Here is a 20415-nt window from a genome sequence, read left to right as displayed (position 1 = left end):
TGATCGTTCCATTGAGAGCGAATGGGGCATCAGGAACAAGGCTGTTTCTCATAAACATTGTCTTCGTAAGATTCAGCTGTAGTCCTACCTTTCCACACTCACAGTCAAAGTCGGCCAGCATTTGTGCCGCTTGGCTGATGTTTGGTGTTATTAAAACAATGTCATCAGCAAAGCGGAGGTGGTGTAATTGCCGACCATCTATCTTCACTCCCATTCCTTCCCATTCCAGTCGTCGCATGATGTTCTCAAGGGTGGCACTGAAGAGTTTCGGTGAAATGGTATCACCCTGCCACACGCCTCTCTTGACATCAACGATCACTTCTTTGTAGAATGGTGAGATCCTGGTAGTGAATCCGCAATAGAGCTCATGGAGGATCCTGATGTATTGGGCTTGAATGCCCTGATTGGCTAGGGCTTCAATGACCGCTTCCGTCTCAACAGAATCAAAGGCCTTCTTTAAATCAATGAACGTTAAGCAGAGCGGCATCTTTTTTTTTTTTTTTTTTTTTTTTTTTTTTTTTCCCTTTATTTTATTTTATTTTTTTTTAAGTTGTAGATTTACAATTTTTTGTGCTTTGGTTTCAATTATACAATGATCAGATACCCATCCCTCCACCAGTGCCCATTTTCCACCACCATGGATAATATCCCTCCCACCCCCATCCCCCCATCCCCCCTGTCTCTGTGGCAGGGCAATCCCCTGTGTTCTCTCTCTCCTTTTGGGTGTTGTGGTCTGCAAAAGAGGCATTGAGTGGCAAACAAGTTCAGTCCATAGTCTACTTTCTACATGCATCTCCCCTCCTGGGAGGATCCTCCAAACATCCTTTATTTGGTGCTCCCTTCTCTATCTGAACAGCCCTTTCCTCTAGGATACCCGGCTGGCCTCTAAGTTATGGAGTAATCCTCCTGGTGCTGATCTCAGCTATTCTTGGGTATTAATCTCATACTTTGTTACTTTATATCCCCCAGATGAATGCAATCTTTCTATGTCTATCCCTCTCTTTCTGACTCATTTCGCTTAGCATGATACTTTCCATATTGTACCACTTGTATGTAAATTTCATGACTTCATCTTTTCTAAGAGCTACATAGTACTCCATTGTGTAGATGTACCAAAGTTTCTTTAACCAGTCATCTGTTCTTGGGCATTCAGGTTTCTTCCAGTTTCTGGCTATTGTAAAGAGTGCAGAGCGGCATCTTGAACTCCCGAGAAACCTCAATGAGCTTGGTTATGGTGTGGATATGGTCGATGGTGCTGAATCCTTTGCGGAACCCTGCTTGCTCGCATGGTTGTCCTTCATCTAATGTTCTGCCAATCCTATTCAGGATGACTCGAGTGAACAACTTGTAGATGACAGACAATAGGCAGATCGGGCGATAGTTGCCAATGTCATGGATGTCTCCCTTCTTGAACAGTAGTACGGTCCTGCTGGTTTTCCATTGGGACGGAACCTTGCATTCAGACAGGTAGCGAGTTAAGAGCCGAGCCAGTGTATTGATGAGTACTGATGGCAGGTTCTTCAGGTGTTCAGGTCTGACCTTGTCTGGGCCGGGTGCTGTTTGTTTCTTTACCAACGAAATGGCGTGTCGGATTTCGGAGGGGAGAACTTTGGGAACAACATACCCATCCTGTGGAATTTGGTATGTTGGCAAGTGGACATGGCTACCCAGCCGTTGCCACACTCCAGGACGCTTTCCGGACCCGCGCGGCAGCTCCGGCCGAGACCCACGCACAACTGAAGACCCACAGAACAAGATAAGCGGAACTCTCTGAGACCTTGGACTCCAGGCTCGGCGGACCCAGGGACAGAGCTTCTCTGCTTGCTCCCACCACCACAGGTGACAAAGGGATTCTAATCAGGAGCCCCACCCTACCCTGCCCTGTCTGCTTCCATCAACCACCCAGGGATCGAATTGTGCACAGGAGACCCACCCTACCTAGATAAATACCCCACTGGCAGACTTCCACTCTCGACAAAACTTCCACTACCCAGCCGTTGCTACACTCTAGGATGCTTTCCGGACCCGCGCGGCCGCTTGCGGCCGCGCGACACATCATAAGACACTAAATACCCATCTTCTGGAATTGTCGTACCATATTTGATAGGGTTCAAATATGGTAACACCTACAAGGGTGATTAGAGGTCACCCCAAAAGCCTCTATCCCTCTCGGAAAGACTGGCAAGCTACCGAGAGTATTCCGCCCGCACGGAAGAGCCTGGCAAGCTATCCGCTGTGTATTCGATATGCCAAAACCAGTAACTACAACTGGTCTCATTCACCTGACCCTGAAGGCTTCACCGACATGGCAGCACTGAGAAGGATGAGAAAGGAGAGGCCGACAAAATCTCAAGGCCGACCTAGGCTGCCACAACGAAGGAAGACAAAAATGATCGTCTGTACTTTCAATGCACGTACGCTAGCATCAGATGCATCCATCGAGGACCTGATGGTATAAGCGCGAATGATCAAGTACGACATCATTGGTCTGACCGAGACAAGAAGGCACGAATCTCACCATGCCGTTTTCGACACTGGAGAAGAATTGTTCCTCGGAACATGCGATAAAAGAGGTGTTGGAGGCGTCGGTGTCCTTGTCAACACAAACTTGGCCAAGAGCATTGATTCATTCGAATGCCTAACAACCCGAATCGGACGTTTACATTTGAATAGATGTGGCTCACTGCCTGCAGTTTCTATCTTCGTTGTCTATGCACCCACATCTCATTATGATGAAAGAGAAATCGAGAAGTTCTACATGGAGCTAGAGAAGTTCTATAAAGAAGACCACACCTTCTACAAGATCATTGTGGGTGATTTTAATGCCAAGATAGGACCGAGAAGATCAGCTGAAGAACTTCACATCGGGACCCATGGCCTAGAATGGAACGAACAGGGTGAGAGACTGTCAGAGTTCATCATGTCGACCAAGACCATCCATGGTAACTCACAGTTCCAGAAGGCAGAATCTAAACGATGGACATGGGAGTCTCCCGGTGGACGATTCCACAACGAAATAGACCACATCATATTCAATCGACGGTTTTGCCTGACTGATGTCGCTGTTGTCCCAAAATTTCGAACGGGATCGGACCACCGTCTCCTTCGTGCAAAATTCTACTTCACAGAGCGGGGAGAAAGGGCTGCAAAGTTCAAAAAGAGAACTCCCAGAATGACCATCAACTGGGAACTCTTTGGTACTATTGCGGCAACATGGGAAGATGCCATTGTTGACAACATTGACGAGGAATACGATCGACTGGTTCAGCACCTCCATGAATGTGCGAGGAACGCCAAGAGAGAGATAGCCACAAAAAGTCGCCTATCTTCGAAAACTCTTGAGCTAATTCGCCAGCGTGGTTTGGCGCATGCCTCAGGCAACCGCAAGCTAACGTCCGAGCTTGCAAAGCAGTGCAGAGATGCGATCAAGGAAGACCTCAAAGAGAGAAGAGCAGAAGTACTGGTAGATGCGGCAGAAGCCGGGAAAAGTATTGGTAAGGCCCGCCTGTCCTTCGCCAACTATAAGAGCAAGATGACTGCCCTCCGACGTCCTGATGGATCCATCACATCCTCCAGAACGGCAATATGCCAGACACAGTAACAACAAAGTCTCCAATGGAGACGTTACTGGGCCCGCTCGAGCAAATCGACGATCAACGGGAGGGCCTTTTTTCTTTCTTTCTTTTTTCTGTAGTAGATATCAGACACTTAGGTCATGAAATGTTTTGCGTTTCTTTTGACAATAATCAAGAGTCCTAGTTAAAGGGAATATTCCTGAACAGGATCATATTTTTCCAGTTACAGGAATAGAATATATGCATAGAGTGTGTTACCTAAAAAATATTGTTCATTTTATTTTTAACATTTTCAAGAGCTATTTTTACACTGTTTTCCGAGGCTATTGTTATCACAGTGCTGTTAATTTCAAAATAATTTCAAGAAAGTCAACTTAATTGTAGTCCAGCTAACATCTGATGAACCTAGATTAAAATTTAGTTTTTACATATTCCATCTGTCTCTCCAACTAGAATTACTTTCCTAGTTTCACAACGGAAATGTACTATATACTAACTTATATAATGTATATAGCTATCTACATCTATAGCTTTCTCCCCATATATACATATATATGTATATATAGCCTCTTCAGTTACTATTTTGATATTATTATTTCGTTAAAATTCTGTTTAGATGATGAATCCATTGTTTCAAGTGGAATATTAAGATCCACTGTGTTGATGTAAAAGTATCCCTTGATATCTGTTACAATTACTTTATACACTTGTACATTTAAGTGCCCCTGCAATGGATATGTGTTACTGATAATTACGGTATCTTCTTTTTACTCTTTGTTCGTTTTTGTTTTGGACCACACCTGGCATTGCTCAAACTCTACTCCTGGTTTCATGCTCGAGGATCACTTCTGGTTGGGCTGACCATGTAGGATTCAAGGGATCAAACCAGATTGACCAGATCTTAGTCTCTGGAATGTGGCCAGATCTTAAATCTCTGTAGAAGTGATGAGGATATTCAATGCTTCGGTTGCTACTAGCTGAAACAAAAGAACTTGGTTTGGAATCCCAGAGTTCAGATTCTGCCAGAAGGAGTCTATCACCTCTATCTGGAAGTGTATTGATATTAAGGAATGTCCATGATCTCTGTTCTCCCTCTTCAGGGTCTGGTCAGCTAATAGTAATGGCAACTACTACTGCCATTAGTCACACAAAGATCCCTTTCTTGAATCCCTCTTTTTCTATTAGTAAAAGGGTTAAGGAGCTTACTTTTTATGCAGCCAACACCCATCACCATGTGTAACTGTCTGAGCACTGCCTAGAGTGACCCCTGATCACAGAGCCAAGAATGTGTGTTGAGAACAGCCAGATGTGCTCTCTCAAACCAAACCAAACCACACCAAATCAAACTGAAGAACCCTTCCCAAACCATGCATTATAATTGCTAGCTTTCAAGAAACAGGTACATGGGTCTTGGACAATACAAGCTAAGTTGGTGAGGTTTCTTCTATGAGTTACAGGTAAATTTTGGTTGTGCTTTTAGCAGGGATTAGTTCTTAATAAAGGCTATTTTACCATGTTTTATTTAGAAAAATATAAGGCAAGTCAAAGAGCTAGAGAGACTACATATCACCAGTTGTTATGCAGGCAGCAAAAAGACCAAAAAATTGATTTCTATCAGAAACTTTACCGAATAAAACTCACTATTCTATTCTCAACATGAATTTAATATCATTTGCTACTCAGAAACATTTAACATTTCAAGGTAACATTTTAGTCAGTGTTTTTTATTTTCAAAGTTCACTATATTCTTGATCATATCTTATCCATGCAATTCACTTTCAGAACCAAGGATACTATAAATTATAAACAATAAAAATATGATCTGATTCTATAATTTTCTTTCTGCATAATAAAATTCATGTCTTTCAATGAAAACTAGGGCTAAAATAAATGCCATTTTGAATGGTAGAAAATATTTGCACATGGTACATCAGATAAAGGACTAATCTCTAAGTTATATAAAACATCTACAAAGCTCAGCAACAACAAAGCAAATAGTCTCATCCAAAACATAGAGATAGGAGGTGAACAGACCTTTACCAAACAGGAAATCAGGAAAGTACAAATGAAAATTACAATGAGATATCACCTCACACCAGTAAGAATGTTATATCTAAAGAAGACTAGAAACATACAGTATTTTGGCGAGAGGGGAGTGGTGAAAGAAGATACTCATTCACTTTTTGTAGCAATGTTGTCTAGTTCAGCCTCTATGAAAAACAGTATGAAGATCTCTTTAGAGTTATTAAAAGAGTTTTCATATGATGCAGCAATCCCACTTCTTGGCATCTACCCCAGCAATAAAACAAAACAGTAATTCAAAGTAATGCAAAGTAATTCAAAGTAATTCAAGATGACTGTCCTCCGACGTCCTGATGGATCTATCACATCTTACAGAAGAGCAATGGAGAAGATTATTCATGACTTCTACTCAGATCTCTTTAATAGCCACGTCCACTTGCCCACATACCAAATTCCACAGGATGGATATATTGTTCCCAATGTTCTCCCTTCCGAAATCCAACATGCCATCTCGTTGAAAAAGAAACAAAGAGCACCTGGCCCAGACAAGGTCAGACCTGAACACCTGAAGAACTTACCGTCAGTACTCATCAATACACTGGCTCGGCTCCTCACATGCTACCTGTCTGAATGCAAGGTTTCATCCCAGTGGAAAACCAGCAGGACTGTACTACTATACAAGAAAGGAGACATCCATGACATTGGCAACTATTGCCCAATATGCCTATTGTCTGTCATCTACAAACTGTTCACTCAAGTCATCTTGAATAGGATTGGCAGAACACTAGATGAAGGACAACCATGCGAGCAAGCCGGGTTCCAAAAAGGATTCAGCAACATCAACCATATTCACACGATAACCAAGCTCACTGAGGTTTCTCAGGAGTTCAAGATGTCACTCTGTCTAACGTTCATTGATTTAAAGAAGGCCTTTGATTCTGTTGAGACAAAAGCGGTCTTCGAAGCCCTAGCAAATCAGGGCGTACAAACTCAAAACATCAGGATCCTCCATGAGCTCTATTAAGGATTCACTACCAGGATCTCACCATTCTACAAAGAAGTAATCATCCATGTCAAGAGAGGGGTTTGGCAGGGTGATACCATTTCACCAAAACTCTTCAGTGCCACCCTCGAGAACAACATGCGATGACTGGAATGGGAAGAAATGGGAGTGAAGATAGATGATCGGCAACTACACCACTTCTGCTTTGCTGATGACATCGTTCTAATAACACCAAATATCAGCCAAGCGGCACAAATGCTAACCAACTTCGACTGTGAGTGTGGAAAGGTTGGATTACAACGGAATCTCACAAAGACAATTTTCATGAGAAACAGTCTTGTTCCTGATGTTCCATTCACTCTCAACGGAACCACCATCTCCAAATGCAACAGATATATATACCTAGGTCGAGAAATCAACATGATTCAAGAGCGTTGAAGAAATAACTAAGAGGACAAAGAACCTCCAGCTCTGAGTACATCTCCACTGTTCTTCCTGCATTAACATATGCCTCAGAGACCTGAGCCCTATGAAAACAGGATAAGAACACTATTCGGGTCTCTCAAAGAGGAATCGAAAGAGCTATGCTTGGAGTATCACGCTTCACTCAAATGAGAGATAGAATCTGGAGTTCCTATCTCCGTCAACGCTCAAGAATCAGGGACGCTGTCTCATTTGCCAAGGCATCAAAAATCAGATGGGCTGGACACGTAATGAGGTTTAGAGACGACCTCTGGACTAGAGCCATTATTGACTGGATTCCATGGGACGTCAAAAGATCGCGTGGATGCCCACCTACAAGATGGTTAGACTTCTTTGCCAAGACCCTGAATGATGTGTTTGAGGCTCTGCATGTTCCTAGAACGAGGAGATGCCATTGGGCTACGCTAGCACGCAGCAGGGACGAATGGAGACATTACTGGCACCCGCTCAAGTAAATCGATGAGTAACGGGGTATCAAGTGATCAAGTGATATATTCATTGCAACACTTAGCACAATAGTCAGGATACAAAACACAGAACTTTTCAACAACAGATGAATGGATAAATAAAGGTTCAGGGGCTGGGGTGATAGATAGTACAGCAGTAAAGGTGTTTGCCTTGTACACAGCCGACCAGGATTCAATTTCCAGCACCCCTGAGGTCCCCAGGAATTATTCCTGAATGCTGAGACAGGAGTAACCCTTCAGTATTGCCAAGTGTGACCCCAAAACAAAAATTTTTTTCCAAAAAAGAAGAAATGAAAGGTACATATACACAACACAATGGAATATTGTGCAACTATAAGAAAGCATGAGGGACTGGAGCAATAGTACAGCGGGTAGGGCATTTACCTTGCACACGGCCGACCCGGGTTCAATTCCCAGCATCCCATATGGTCCCCTGAGTACTGCCAGGAGTAAGTCCTGGGTGCAAAGCCAGGAGTAACCCCTGTGCATTGCCGGGTGTGACCCCCCAAAAAAAGGAAAGAAAGCATGAATTTTGTAATTTGCTGCAACTTAGATGAAATTATAAGGCATTGTGTTAAGTAAAATAATTTGGCAGTAGATGAACAACACATGATCTCATATCTGCAGAATATAGAAAAGCAAAACAGTGCACTGACAGTAATAAATGAGAACAAAATCTTGGCCTTTGACTGAAAAATATTTTTTATTGGGCAGGAATGGCACATCTAGGGTAAAAACTAGCTCTGTGACTCAGTGTTCATTCCTAGTGGGCTATCATGATCATATTGGGTGACAGGGTTCGAACTCATGTTGGAAGAATGTTAAGACAAGCACTCTACCATTATCTTATTGTAGAGTCAAGCAAGGAAAGAATGCAGGAAGGAAGCAGTGGACTGGAGATAACATAGAGGCAGGAGTGGATGGTCTGGAACACTTAGGGTAGTAACAGTAGCTTTAGTAGTAACTTTGTCAATACTATCATGAAAGTTAACGCTGTTGTAATCCTGTCACCAAAACTATAAAAAATCTTAAATAAATTATATATTCTCTTTTATAAGCTGAAAGGTAAGGTAAGAATGGAAATGGAAGAATTGAAATCAGGATCATGGTCACAGCTGGATGCTAGGGATATGCCTCAATCTTTACACTCTCTGGCTTCAACCCTCTAAGTCTTGGCTTTGGGCTTCCTCATTTACAAGTCAGAGCAAAATATTATCATCAGATTTATGTATAGAGTGATTGTGGTAATAAACGTCATGCTATTGCCTGATTCAATGAATGTGAGTGCTCATCAGATGCTGGAAATAATTCCCATGATTTATTATTATTAATTGTGACCTTAGACAAATGATTAAGACTTAATGTGCAGCAGTGTCCTTATAACAAAACAGAAGGCATGAAAACTAATTCATAAGGCTACTGTGAGGATTACAAGAGATAATGCATGTAAAGCAGGCATAGGGCATTGTCAATACTCAATAATTGATAACTGCTATCACTCCTATTATCCATATTACCATCACTTTCAACATCATTCTCAACACTAGTATTAAAAGACTGTCAAAAATAAAATAACTAATTTATTAGGAAACTATTCTAGGTATAATAAAAGAGATTTGTCAAACTGGAGGGTCAATCAGAGAAATAAGAAAGCAAAGAAGTACTCCAGGACCTGGCTAGGGCTAGCAGCTAAAAAAAAAACCAGTAGGAAGAAACTCGTTTTCTCTCAAAAATTATTAATTTTTATTATAATAAACATACAACATTGAATCAATTGTACATTAGCTAGTTCTTAGAGATCAGTAAATCAAAATAAATATAAACTATTTAATCCCCGATCCTAAATAATCATGGGTGATAGGTTTATATTAAGAGAAATAAAACAAAATCTATCTCAACTGTGGCATTTCATATTTATTATCTCAATATAACTAATATTATTTTAATATAACTTTCAATTTTTAAAATTTTTTTATTCACACATATAAAGTGTTCAAAAATGCATTTTCTTTGACAAAGTGATTTATGTGCCTAGGTCAAATAATGGGCTGGAGTGATAGACAACGGGTAGGGCCTTTGCCTTGCATGCGACTGACCCGAGTTTGATTCCTGTGTCTCTCTTGGAGAGCCCGGCAAGCTACCGAGAGTATCCCGCCCGCATGGCAGAGCCTGGCAAGCTCCCCATGGAATATTGGATATGCCAAAGCAGTAACAATTCTCACAATGGAGATGTTACTGGTGCCCACTCGAGCAAATTGATGAACAATGGGAGGACAGTTCTACAGTGCTACAGGTTAGATAAGAGTACTTCAGAGAAACTCCTAGAGTAGAAGGGAGCATGCTCATGAAAAGAAAATAGCCTGGATGAAAGGCTAATTTTCTACTGCTGTAATAAAAGTTAAACCAGAATTGTTAGGATGAGCCCATGGAGACTGACCTGCAAGCAGGCAGGAACACAGGCCCTATGAAAATGGGCGAGCCATGGCTCATGTGTCCAGACTGGTTTGGAAAGGGTTAATATCGCTTCCTTTGGCTGCCTTTTAGTTCTTAGTATTACATAGAACAATCTTCCCTTTCTCACAGATCCCTAACCCAGCTCAGTTTTGGAATACAGACTTTCTCTCACATTTCCTTATCACTCCAGGTGCAAGGGGTCTGATAACTCATGGTGCTAGACCGTTCGGCCTTGGATTCCTCTCTGGAGGCTGCAACCGTTGGACTTGCAGACATGACAGAACAATGTAGCCTTGATGTCACATCAACCGTGGTGATCAACCGACATCAACCAACATCGACCCTTGTCCCATTAAAATTTCTTTGGACTGAGTGCATTAGATGTGTATACATAGTATAGTACATGGAAGAGGCCATCGGACACTTCTTCGACGCTTCTCTGCCAGAGTGAACAAGGAGCCTCTCCAGCAAATCTCATTTCTCTAGCGTCTCTTAATCTCACTGGCCCCAAAGGAAAGAATATTCACGCAACAAGTTGAACTATTCAGATTTGTTCTTATGTTTCAGGATAAATCTGAATAGTTGATCTGAATGTTTCAAATCTGAATGTTTCAGGACAAATCTGAATATCTAATTGTTTCACTTCCAGGAAAGGAAAAATACATAAAACAAAGTAGAACAGAATTCTTTCTAAAATTAAATTTGAATCACTCAAGTCATCATTTGCAGATAACATTCAATGTCCTCCAAGATGAATCCAAATGTAAGTCACACCTTTCTGCTGAGCTCAAGACTCAGTTATGAAACAAATACATATGACCCGAAGAGATAGTACAACGATTAAGATGCTTGCCTTCCCCAGAGAGCACCCTGCTTCAATCCCCAGCACCAAATTTGGCAACTTGAGCACCACCAGGAGCAATTTCTGAGCACAGGGCCAGGAGTGAGCTCTGAACACTGCTGGGTGTAACCCCCAAACATTTATAGGTATATGTTTATAATTACATGATATTTATATAATGGATACTATGCCGTTCTTAACATGAACTGATAGTGGCATTGCTAAGTCCAGTGCACAGTGGAAAAATATTACTGAAATAGTTAAAGATCTAGGAGATATTTTAAGAAATATGGGCAGTAAGTATGAACAAATCTGAAAAGTCCATCTGCTAGGTAAATTTCAGTGTCCAGGTTGGCTGTAAGGAGATCACAGAACTGTTTGCCCAAATGCTCTCATCTTATCTTCCCTGATAGGAAAAGAATGATCAATAGGTAAAGCTTTAATATTTCCCAACTGTCCACAATGGCATTTTTGTAAATTATTTTGATGAAAGATGATATGCAACAAATACTACAGAATTACATCATATACTTTTCCTCTATACTACTGAGAAATTACTAAAGATAAAACTTCGTGTGATGTCTGTCAAATCTGTTTTTCATTTTCGCTGTCAGACTTTCTATATGCAATTGAACAATCAAAACAGATTTCATTGAATTTTGTTTAATTGTTTGAATTCTAGACAAATTTAAAATCGGCTCTCTTCTGATTCCTAATTTGTCTTTTCTGTTTTCAGTTAGGAACCACCCAGACATTTTCTAACACGTGTTGTTTCAAATGAGATAAGAAAAAAGATACAAAATATAAATGTTTCTCTTGAAAAAGAGAAGAGACAATAAAAAGTAGGGGCGACGTACTTATCTGTCTTCTGGGAGTACAACAGAAATGTTCCAAGGCACTCTTTGTTCCTCCCTCTCTTGTGCATTTTCCATCTCCCTAATTCTTCCCAGGCCACACTTCCTTTGAAACTCTGATAGATTCCGTTGAAATTGATCCCTCCAAAAGGTCTCCTAACCACCTGATGACACTGTTACCTAGTTTTACATTGACCTGTCACCCTTACTCACAGACTTTCATAGTTCTGACCATGCACGGGTATACCCACTTATTGTCTCTGATTGCTCATTTTTTTCAGTATTTGCTTTATTTTCTGAGACCCTGACTGAAATAAGAGTTATTTATTAGCAGGATTCAACAGTTTTATTTTTCTCTTGTTTGGTTTGATTAGTGGGAGGTGGGGGATTTGGAGACACATTTGGTGGCGCTCAAGGGCTATTCCCAGCTCTAGGATCAGAGGTCATTCCTAGTGGTACTTGGTGGGTCATGCAGTGCAGTGCTTAGATGAAATCCAGTCTTCTAGCATGCAAATCATTTTCTCAGTCCTTTGAGCTATCTCTCCAATTCCTCGCGTATTTCATTTGCCTCCATACTCTTAACTCTCAATGTGTAATACATACTACACATTTTATGCACTTCCACTGAATGAAGAATTCTAAGGTTCCGTGCTTCCTCAGTGACACCTAAATTTCCAACACTCCCCTCACTTTTCCTTTGCCTCCCTTATCATGACTGACAGTCTCTGCATTCTTCTTCCCTAATACATCATTTTTCCTGCTACAGCTCATCCACTAAAGAACCCTCTCTCCCTGCGGACAATAATTATCCTACATAGAACTTTTCATCACCTTTTGGGCTTTTGAATTGTTCAAGTCTGCAGAAGCTAAGAACTTGAACTTGAGCTTGGAGTCTCCATAGTCCTGTTCCCCCAATTGTTAACTGTGAGCCAAGGCAAAATAAATTAACTGTTCCTAAGAATAAAGTAACCATTTCAACAAATAAAATATATCAACTGTTTCATCAAAAGGGTAAAACACAGAAATTAGATCATTACAATTGCTCTCATGATCAAATGAGATCATCAGCACGTGGAAAAGCCTAAACATAGTAAATTCTAAATGTTTGTATTTGTTTGTTCCTAGTCTCACACTGTTAAATAATGAATGAAAATGTTACCTTTCATTTCCATTCCAAGTGTGTTTGTTTTGTTTTTACTGCCTGACTATATAACATAGCAAGCTTATTTATGAGGCAAATTCACAAGAGAACTAAGAGTGATTGAACTTAAAGAGAAGAGAAAAAGACACAGAAAACCAAATAGGTGAAGCATTTATGAGGTCAATTTTATCTCCATTATATTCTTGAAATTAGAATAAAAAGAATGTTTACAAATATGTACTTTTGCCAATATGTTCAACTTGGAGTTTACTAATTCTGAGATATTTATTGTCTGATTTCAAATGAACAGAGTTCACACTTGTCACAAAAATATCCATTTTTTACCTCCACTTAGACGTACTGTATTGATATTAAATGGAAAGCAACTAAAGTACTGTATTCTATTTGACTATCTGATGCTAGGTCACGGAGTCATTGCATTATTGTTCTGAAATAAAGAAAACAAAATTAGAGGAAAATGAAAGAAAAAAATAGCACTAATCTTTCTCTTATAGACATGTAAATGAATATGCAAATGAAATAATTACCCTATATAATTTGAAAAAAGCATATTCCACTGTTATACAGTTACTAGATTAAATAATGCATGTTTTTATTGGCTTTCTCTCTCTATTCTATAGGAATCCAACAAATCAAACTTGTCCAACTGGCAAGTTATTAGCTTCTCATTGAAATAACATTCTTGTCCCTGGACAGCTGAGCTCAGCATCTCTAGTTCCATTTTCCCTTTCCAAAGAATAAGTAATGAAACATTTTTGAATAAGTATAATACATTTATTACATTTCAAGAAATTTTGTTTTAATTTTCTTCTATAGATCTATTTATTATTCAGTGATTTCTGCAAATTTAATTTATTTGGTACCCTGTACAAGTTTTATTGAAAAGAAAAATGAGCACTGCTTAAACTAGTCCAGAATACAGACTAGTGTGAAGGAGGGTCATAGATCTGATGATATAGGAAAAGAAATTTGCACCACATTTGTATACAATTTAGATGTTATTTGATTGATTGTTTTTGTCTTGCAAATATTCAGCTTTACAAATGGCAATCATTTTATAGATATTTTAATGAGACTGTGTATATATATGTATGTAATATATATTTACTGTGTAACTTTTTCCCCCTGACAACATATCAAGGATATGCCAGTAGGTCAATAGTTAAACTGTAGCATTGTCCACCAGTTGTTCATTGATTTGCTCAAGTGAGCTCCAGTAACCTCTCCATGTGAAACTTGTTACTGTTTTTGGCATATCCAATACGCCACAGGGAGCTTGTCAGGCTCTCCTGCGTGGGCAGGATTCTCTCAGTAGCTTACTGGGCTCTCTGAGAGGGATGGAGGAATCAAACTCGGGTTGGACGTGTGCAAGGCAAACGCCCTACCGGCTGTGCTATCGCTCCAGCCCGTAGTTAAACTCACAGTCACGGTCCTCCCATCGATTTGCTCGAGCGGGCCCAGTAACGACTCCATCGTGAGACTTGTTGTTACTGTGTTTGGCATATTGAATATGTCACGGGTAGATTGCCAGGGTGAGATACTCTTGGTAGCTTGCCAGGCTCTCCGAGGGGGGCAGAGGAATCAAAAACGGGCTCGGCTGGGCGGGCTGCATGCAAAGCAAACGCTCTACCGCTGTGCTATTGCTCCAGCCCTTAGTTAAACTACACCTCATTATTCTTAACCTACATAAAATATCCTATAGTATGGGCAGGTAATTTTTTCATAAATACATCAGTGGATAATCAGATTACTTTCAGGTTTATTTTTCATTAACAGGATGAAAATTAATATTTTGCACATATGAGATACTGTGAGCTCTATAGGCTAGACTGCAAAATTTGAGAATGGGTCAAATAGTATATATATGTATATATATATGTATATATATATATGAACACACTTTTATCTATAGAAATGTATTAACATTTTCCTAAAGAGTGGCACATATACTGTCACATTTGCTGTCTTTATTCATTAATCTTAAATTTTATGGCAGAAACTTTTTACGAGGGAGAATGGGAGGGGCCCAGATGTAACAGTGCTTGGAGTGTACTTCTAGCTCACTGCTTGGAAATCACTCCCAGTGGTGCTCAGGGGACCATGCGTGCTGGGGATCGAGCCAAAATCACCCTATGCAGAGCATGCACTCATTCAGCCCTCTAAGCTCTCCTTCAGATCTCGTGAACATTTTTTTTGCACTGAAATAAAAACCTCTATGTTTTATTTCACTCAGAAAAGTTAATTCCAGAAAAGAAATATGTCTTAAATCAAGACCCTATATTTTGTTGTGTTAATTCAAGGACAATTTTCTAGACTATTCCACCTTCTAATTATTTCAGACTTATGGCATGATGGCATGTGGGCTTTGTCCATGACAATAATTATCACATTTTCCCTCTATACAATCCACTCAGTTTTGTTTGACAGTAATGCTAAAACAAAGCTTTACTAATTGTGCTTCTGTTTAGACAATTTACAAAGATTCATTTGTTCCTGAAAATACATAAGCTATATCTATCAACTTATGTTCTCCCTCTTATTTTCAAGTATTCTGAGCCAGAAAGATTATTTTGAATTCATTATCTAATGAACAATAAACATCATGGACCTGTTCTAAAATAAAGGTAAATATTTTTTCTACATTTTTATCCTAATTATTGATTTTTGGCTATCTGTGAATAAATATGTTTAACTTATATATACATAAAATGTGTTGACAGAATATTCTCTTTTTTTGTTACTTTATGATTTATTTAAACATCCTATATTTCTTTTTTTTCTTTAAATTTTTATTAGTGAAACACCATGAGGTACAGTTGTAGACTTACAAATTTTTGTGCTTGGGTTTCAGTTATACAATGATCAAGTACCCATCCCTCCACCAGTGCCCATCCTCCACCACCACCAGTCCCAGTATCCCTCCCCTTCCCCCCATCCCACCCTACCTACCACTGTGGCAGGGCATTCCCTTTTGTTAACGCTCTCCTTTTGAGTGGCAATCTTGTTGGACTATAATCTACTCTCATCACGCATTTCCCATCCTGAGAGGAACCTCCCAACACCCTTTATTTGGTGCTCCCTTCTCTATCTGAGCTGCCTTTGCTCCTAGCATGTGCGGCTGTCCTCAAAGCCATGGAGTGAACCTCCTGGTACTTATCTCGGCTATTCTTTGGTGTTAGTCTCCTATTTTGTTACTTTATGTTCCCCAGATGAATGCAATCTTTCTATGTCTATCCCTCTCTTTCTTGACAGAATATTTTCATAAGAAATAAAAGGGAAATACCTAAGGATAAAGAAGTGAAAACTTAATTTTTTTCCTTTGGCCACCAACCTATACTATTTCATTTAATTTTCTAACATTCTATCACATGAGTATTTAAAGATGAGGAAACTGAGGTTCATAAAGACTAAATGAACTTTCTTGATACCTCACTGCAAGTAAATTTTTTTAATTTTAATGTAAATTTTAATCTTTTTTACCATTAATGATAGCATTAATTTGCTGTCATAGTTTGAGGTCACAAAAATATCCTCATTCTCCTTTCTTCAGTGCATTGACCACGATACATTTTGTCCTGACTTTCTTTTCTCTCTTGATTGTAAGTGACATGTCAGTTTGAATTAGCTATCAATGATGATAGAAATATGTAAGTAAAATTCTTTGAGCTTCAGTATTTCTCTAACTCTGAAGTGGAATTTTGATTTAACCTGATTTAACCTGAGCTACAGTCTCTGATGAAGGAGACTTGAGCTTTCAGGTCCTGTTGAGTTCATATGTCTTCTGAGGTACACATTTTCTCAGAAGCTCTGATGGTTGGTCACAGGACTACATGATGTGAAACATTATTTAGACTCCTCCCACTGAAGATGTTTCTACACTGGTGTATTAACACCACTTTAGTATAAACGGAATCAATCACATATGAGTACTGACTAACACTTTCTCCCCCCATTATTTCTGTAACCCTAAGGCTTATTTGGAAAGCTAACACCTCTTTGATTTTTTCAAAAGACACATTGGAAAGGATTCAATCCTTCCTACTTAAAATTCTGTTCATTGAGGAGATGAAGATAGTAAAGGTCCAGGCTTCTTCATTGTATTAGCAATCTAGGTGAATAGTTCTCGAAAACTTTAACAGTAGAAAATTAATCAAGTAAGATACACGTGATACTGAAAAGAAACAGTCTCTTGGTGGGACTGATATGAAATGCACAAGTCCTTATAGCTTGATACATTAAGCTGAAGAAGTGCTTTTTTTTCTCCTTTTTTTTTCTTTCCTGAAGACCATGGTATGGTGTATGTAATTCTGGAACTGGCTAATACCATTTTCTTCTTACTCATAGCCTTAGGTATTTTGTTAAGGACTACATACGTGAAAACACAGCCTTGCTGTTTTATAAACATTAATAGCAGCCTAATTTGAAGACATTTATGATGAAAATCGACTAGGGTTGGTAGGAATGGAAATAGAGGCTCTTTATAAATGGAAACAATCTCCTTCCCCTGTTTTATCATCGTGGAATTCTCAGAGGACATAAAGCACTCTGCGGAGACTAGGGTCCTTGCAAATTGCACTGACTACCTGCTGGTCCCTGCACCATCACTGCTGTTCTCTGTGATGAGAGGCTGACTGCTCTCCAAGCTCTGAAGCCACCCAGGCTGACACCTGAGCCGGAACCAGTCAACACAGGACGCCTGGGCTGGAAGGAAGGAGCAAGCAGTAGAAACTAGACTGCTCTGGGGGGGTTCGCTGGGCAGCGGTCAGGTGCTCACTGGCCCGTTCTTGAACCTCTGGTGGCCAGCGGAGCGCCTTCATTCAGACCACAGCATGCCCACCGGGGAGACCCGCTACACCCACACCCCCTATATCCAGGCAGCAGAGTAGAACCCTGCACCGGGTCCTGGCTCCACGACTCCCCAACTTTAGAGCACTTTCTGCAGAGAGCACTTCAGGACACCCTTCTTTCTTTCCACCTCCCATTCCCCAAGTTTCCAAATCTGGGACGGGGTGGCGGCACGTGGCTGCAGCTCCCAAGCGCTCACTTGGGACTCGCACAAGCCTTCTGCTCTCTTCCGAAGCCCCCAGCGAGGAGGACAAAGGGGGTTCAAATCCACTCCGGAATCAACTGGCTGCGAGGAGATGGACCCTAGGGCAGCCTGGGACAGCCCTGGAGGGACACTACCGGGGCGTCCGCGGCCACCCCGTCCCACCCCGCCGCCGCCGGCCCCTCGAGCCCCGAGGGTCCTTACCATTTGTAGCCGCGGCCGCGCTTGAACTTGAGCGTGAGCACCGTCTCCAGCAGGAGCAGGAGGTTGAGCAGCGCCAGCAGCCAGAACCGCGGCTCCTTCTTCACCTCGGTCACTCGCCAGACCCCGACCAGCGAGTGCAGCGCGAAGAGCAGCCGGGTGGCCAGCGCGTTGAGCAGGACCAGCCCCTCCATCCCGGCCGTGCGCCCGCCCGGCGCCCCGCTGCGCGCCCTCGACGGCGCCGAGACCCGCCGCAGTCCGTCTCCGCGCGCCTCCGTCCGCCCCGGCCCCGGGGCGCAGTCGCCCCTCCCCCAAACTTCCTGCGAAGTCTCCAGCGGGGCGATGCTGCACCCGCTTTTTGTGCCGCCAGACTTCCCGAGCTGTCGGAGGCAGCGCCGCCTGGGCGCCCGGGCGCTATTCCACGGAGGTGCCCAGCCCCCTCCAAGCCTCGGGTGTCGGTTTCCGTCTGGTCCCCTCCCCCGGCTCGTCCCCCCAGCCCCCAGGCATTCCTGGGACTCCAGGAGTTTATTTGCCCGGTTGGGATGCAAGGAGGAAGGATGTCAAATGAAGGTCAAGGGGCAGCTCTGCCAGCAAAGAGAGCAAGGGCGCATCTGTGTCACCTCCTCCTCGCTGCGGAGCTGAAGTGCGGTTCACGCTCTCGGACCTTTCCTTGGGGGCACGCTCTGACGCTGTCTCAGAGTTGGGACACAGAGGGGGCCGAAGAAATCGCTGTCCACGCAGTTTTTGGAGACCCGGTCTCTGCTCTTTGCAAGAATCATGATCAGAGGCGCTGCGTGTCTGAATGCTTTATCTCAGCAGTGCAGGGTGGCTTCTATTCTTTGCAAATGGTGTTAGTATGACAATTCTGTTCATGCGTCTCTGTCTCTGCACCCCCAATGCCTAGTCCGCTATTTTTGCGGCAGGAATGTAGAGTACCACGATAAGAAGACCAGGGGCAAGTGAAGGGGCAGTTACAGGACAAGGAGTCATTAGATTAGAAGTCGAAATTCAAGGAAGGAAAGTTTGCGATCAATGAGCAGTGGAATAAACACTGCTGGTCCAGGTGTCCCGAGCAAAGAGAACACTGAACTCAGGATTTCCTGTGTGGCTTTCCTTTGGTCTCTTCCCATGTATCACTCTTTCCTAAACTTTTTTTTTCCCCTCAGATGAACTCATATTTTTAGTGAAATACTTTTAAAGGAAACTTGACTTATAGATGGAAAAATCAGCATTGGTGGCTATAGATCAAAGGCAGTTTTTAAAATGCAATGATACTCTTTTTGAAAACTTACTAAGATTCAGCAACCAATACTTCAGTAACTAATACTGACTAATAATACTTCAATAATCAATGATAGTGAGTTAATGAAATGTTAAGCATTGCCTCCAAGATTCTGTACCTAGGACTCACTGTTTCTGGGGAAATTAAGAGATGCTAGCTACAATTCTACTCAATAGCAATGGTTTCTTAATCATATTTGAAAATTGAAAGAACAGCACAAAGGGATTTTTAAATCTTTTTGAAATGGTTTATTCCATTTCAAATCATACCCATATCTTGCTTAGGTTGAATTTCTGAATTATATAATTAATGTCTTTACCAGCTGAAAAATATCTAGCTACTTAGAAGAAACTCATTAACTATGGTTCTATGATTAGAGAGTTTTACTGTGCTTCTGCAGTCTTCCATATTGTATTGTAACTCAGCTATGATTTCCTAAAGCTGTATTTTATATTCCCTTTCTGTATAGAGTAACAGCTCAGTTTAGTGGAGTACAAGGGCACAGAGCAGTTGGAGGCTGGATGGTAGCATAGCCAGGTCTCCAGGGTAGCTGCCTTTTTTTTTTCTTTGCTTTTTGGGTCACACCTGGTGATGCACAGGGGTTACTCCTGGTTCATGCACTCAGGTGCTTGGGGGACCATATGGGATACTGAGAATCGAACCTGGGTCGGCCGCATGCAAGGCAAACACCCAATCCGCTGTACCATCACTCCAGCCCCGAAGCTGCCTTTCTTGAGCTCCCAACTCAGTCACTTACAGCTGTACAGAGCATACCTCAGTTTTCTCAGTTGTAAATAGGGAATTAAATTTTATGATTTATAAGTCCATCCAGGAGATTAAATGATTTTCCATATAAAGTACTGGCATTAAAAAGTGCTTGATAAATGTTGACAATTTTTACCTAAAAAATGTTACCTAAAAATTCTTACCTAATTAAAGAATCAGGAGTAAGCCCTGAGAACTACCAAAAAAGACAAAGAAAAAGGCAATTAAAAAAATATTCTCCATATACTGTTCAAGAAAG

The 20415-nt window shown here is 41.3% G+C and overlaps 1 protein-coding gene across 1 annotated transcript in view; it reads right to left on the bottom strand.

The window, feature by feature from the left end:
- The window catches only part of TMEM26 (transmembrane protein 26), a 43718-nt gene extending 25415 nt beyond the window's left edge, over window positions 1-18303 (bottom strand). The window contains exon 1 of the mRNA XM_056107958.1: window positions 18113-18303. Within this exon, the coding sequence (XP_055963933.1) occupies window positions 18113-18303 (191 nt within the window). The remainder of the gene's footprint in view (window positions 1-18112) is intronic.
- Window positions 18304-20415: the final 2112 nt, after the last annotated feature.

This window comes from Sorex fumeus, unplaced genomic scaffold, assembly GCF_029834395.1.
Source record: "Sorex fumeus unplaced genomic scaffold, SorFum_2.1 ptg000183l, whole genome shotgun sequence".
Classification (NCBI taxonomy): domain Eukaryota; kingdom Metazoa; phylum Chordata; class Mammalia; order Eulipotyphla; family Soricidae; genus Sorex; species Sorex fumeus.
This window is presented reverse-complemented; position numbering and strand designations above follow the sequence as displayed.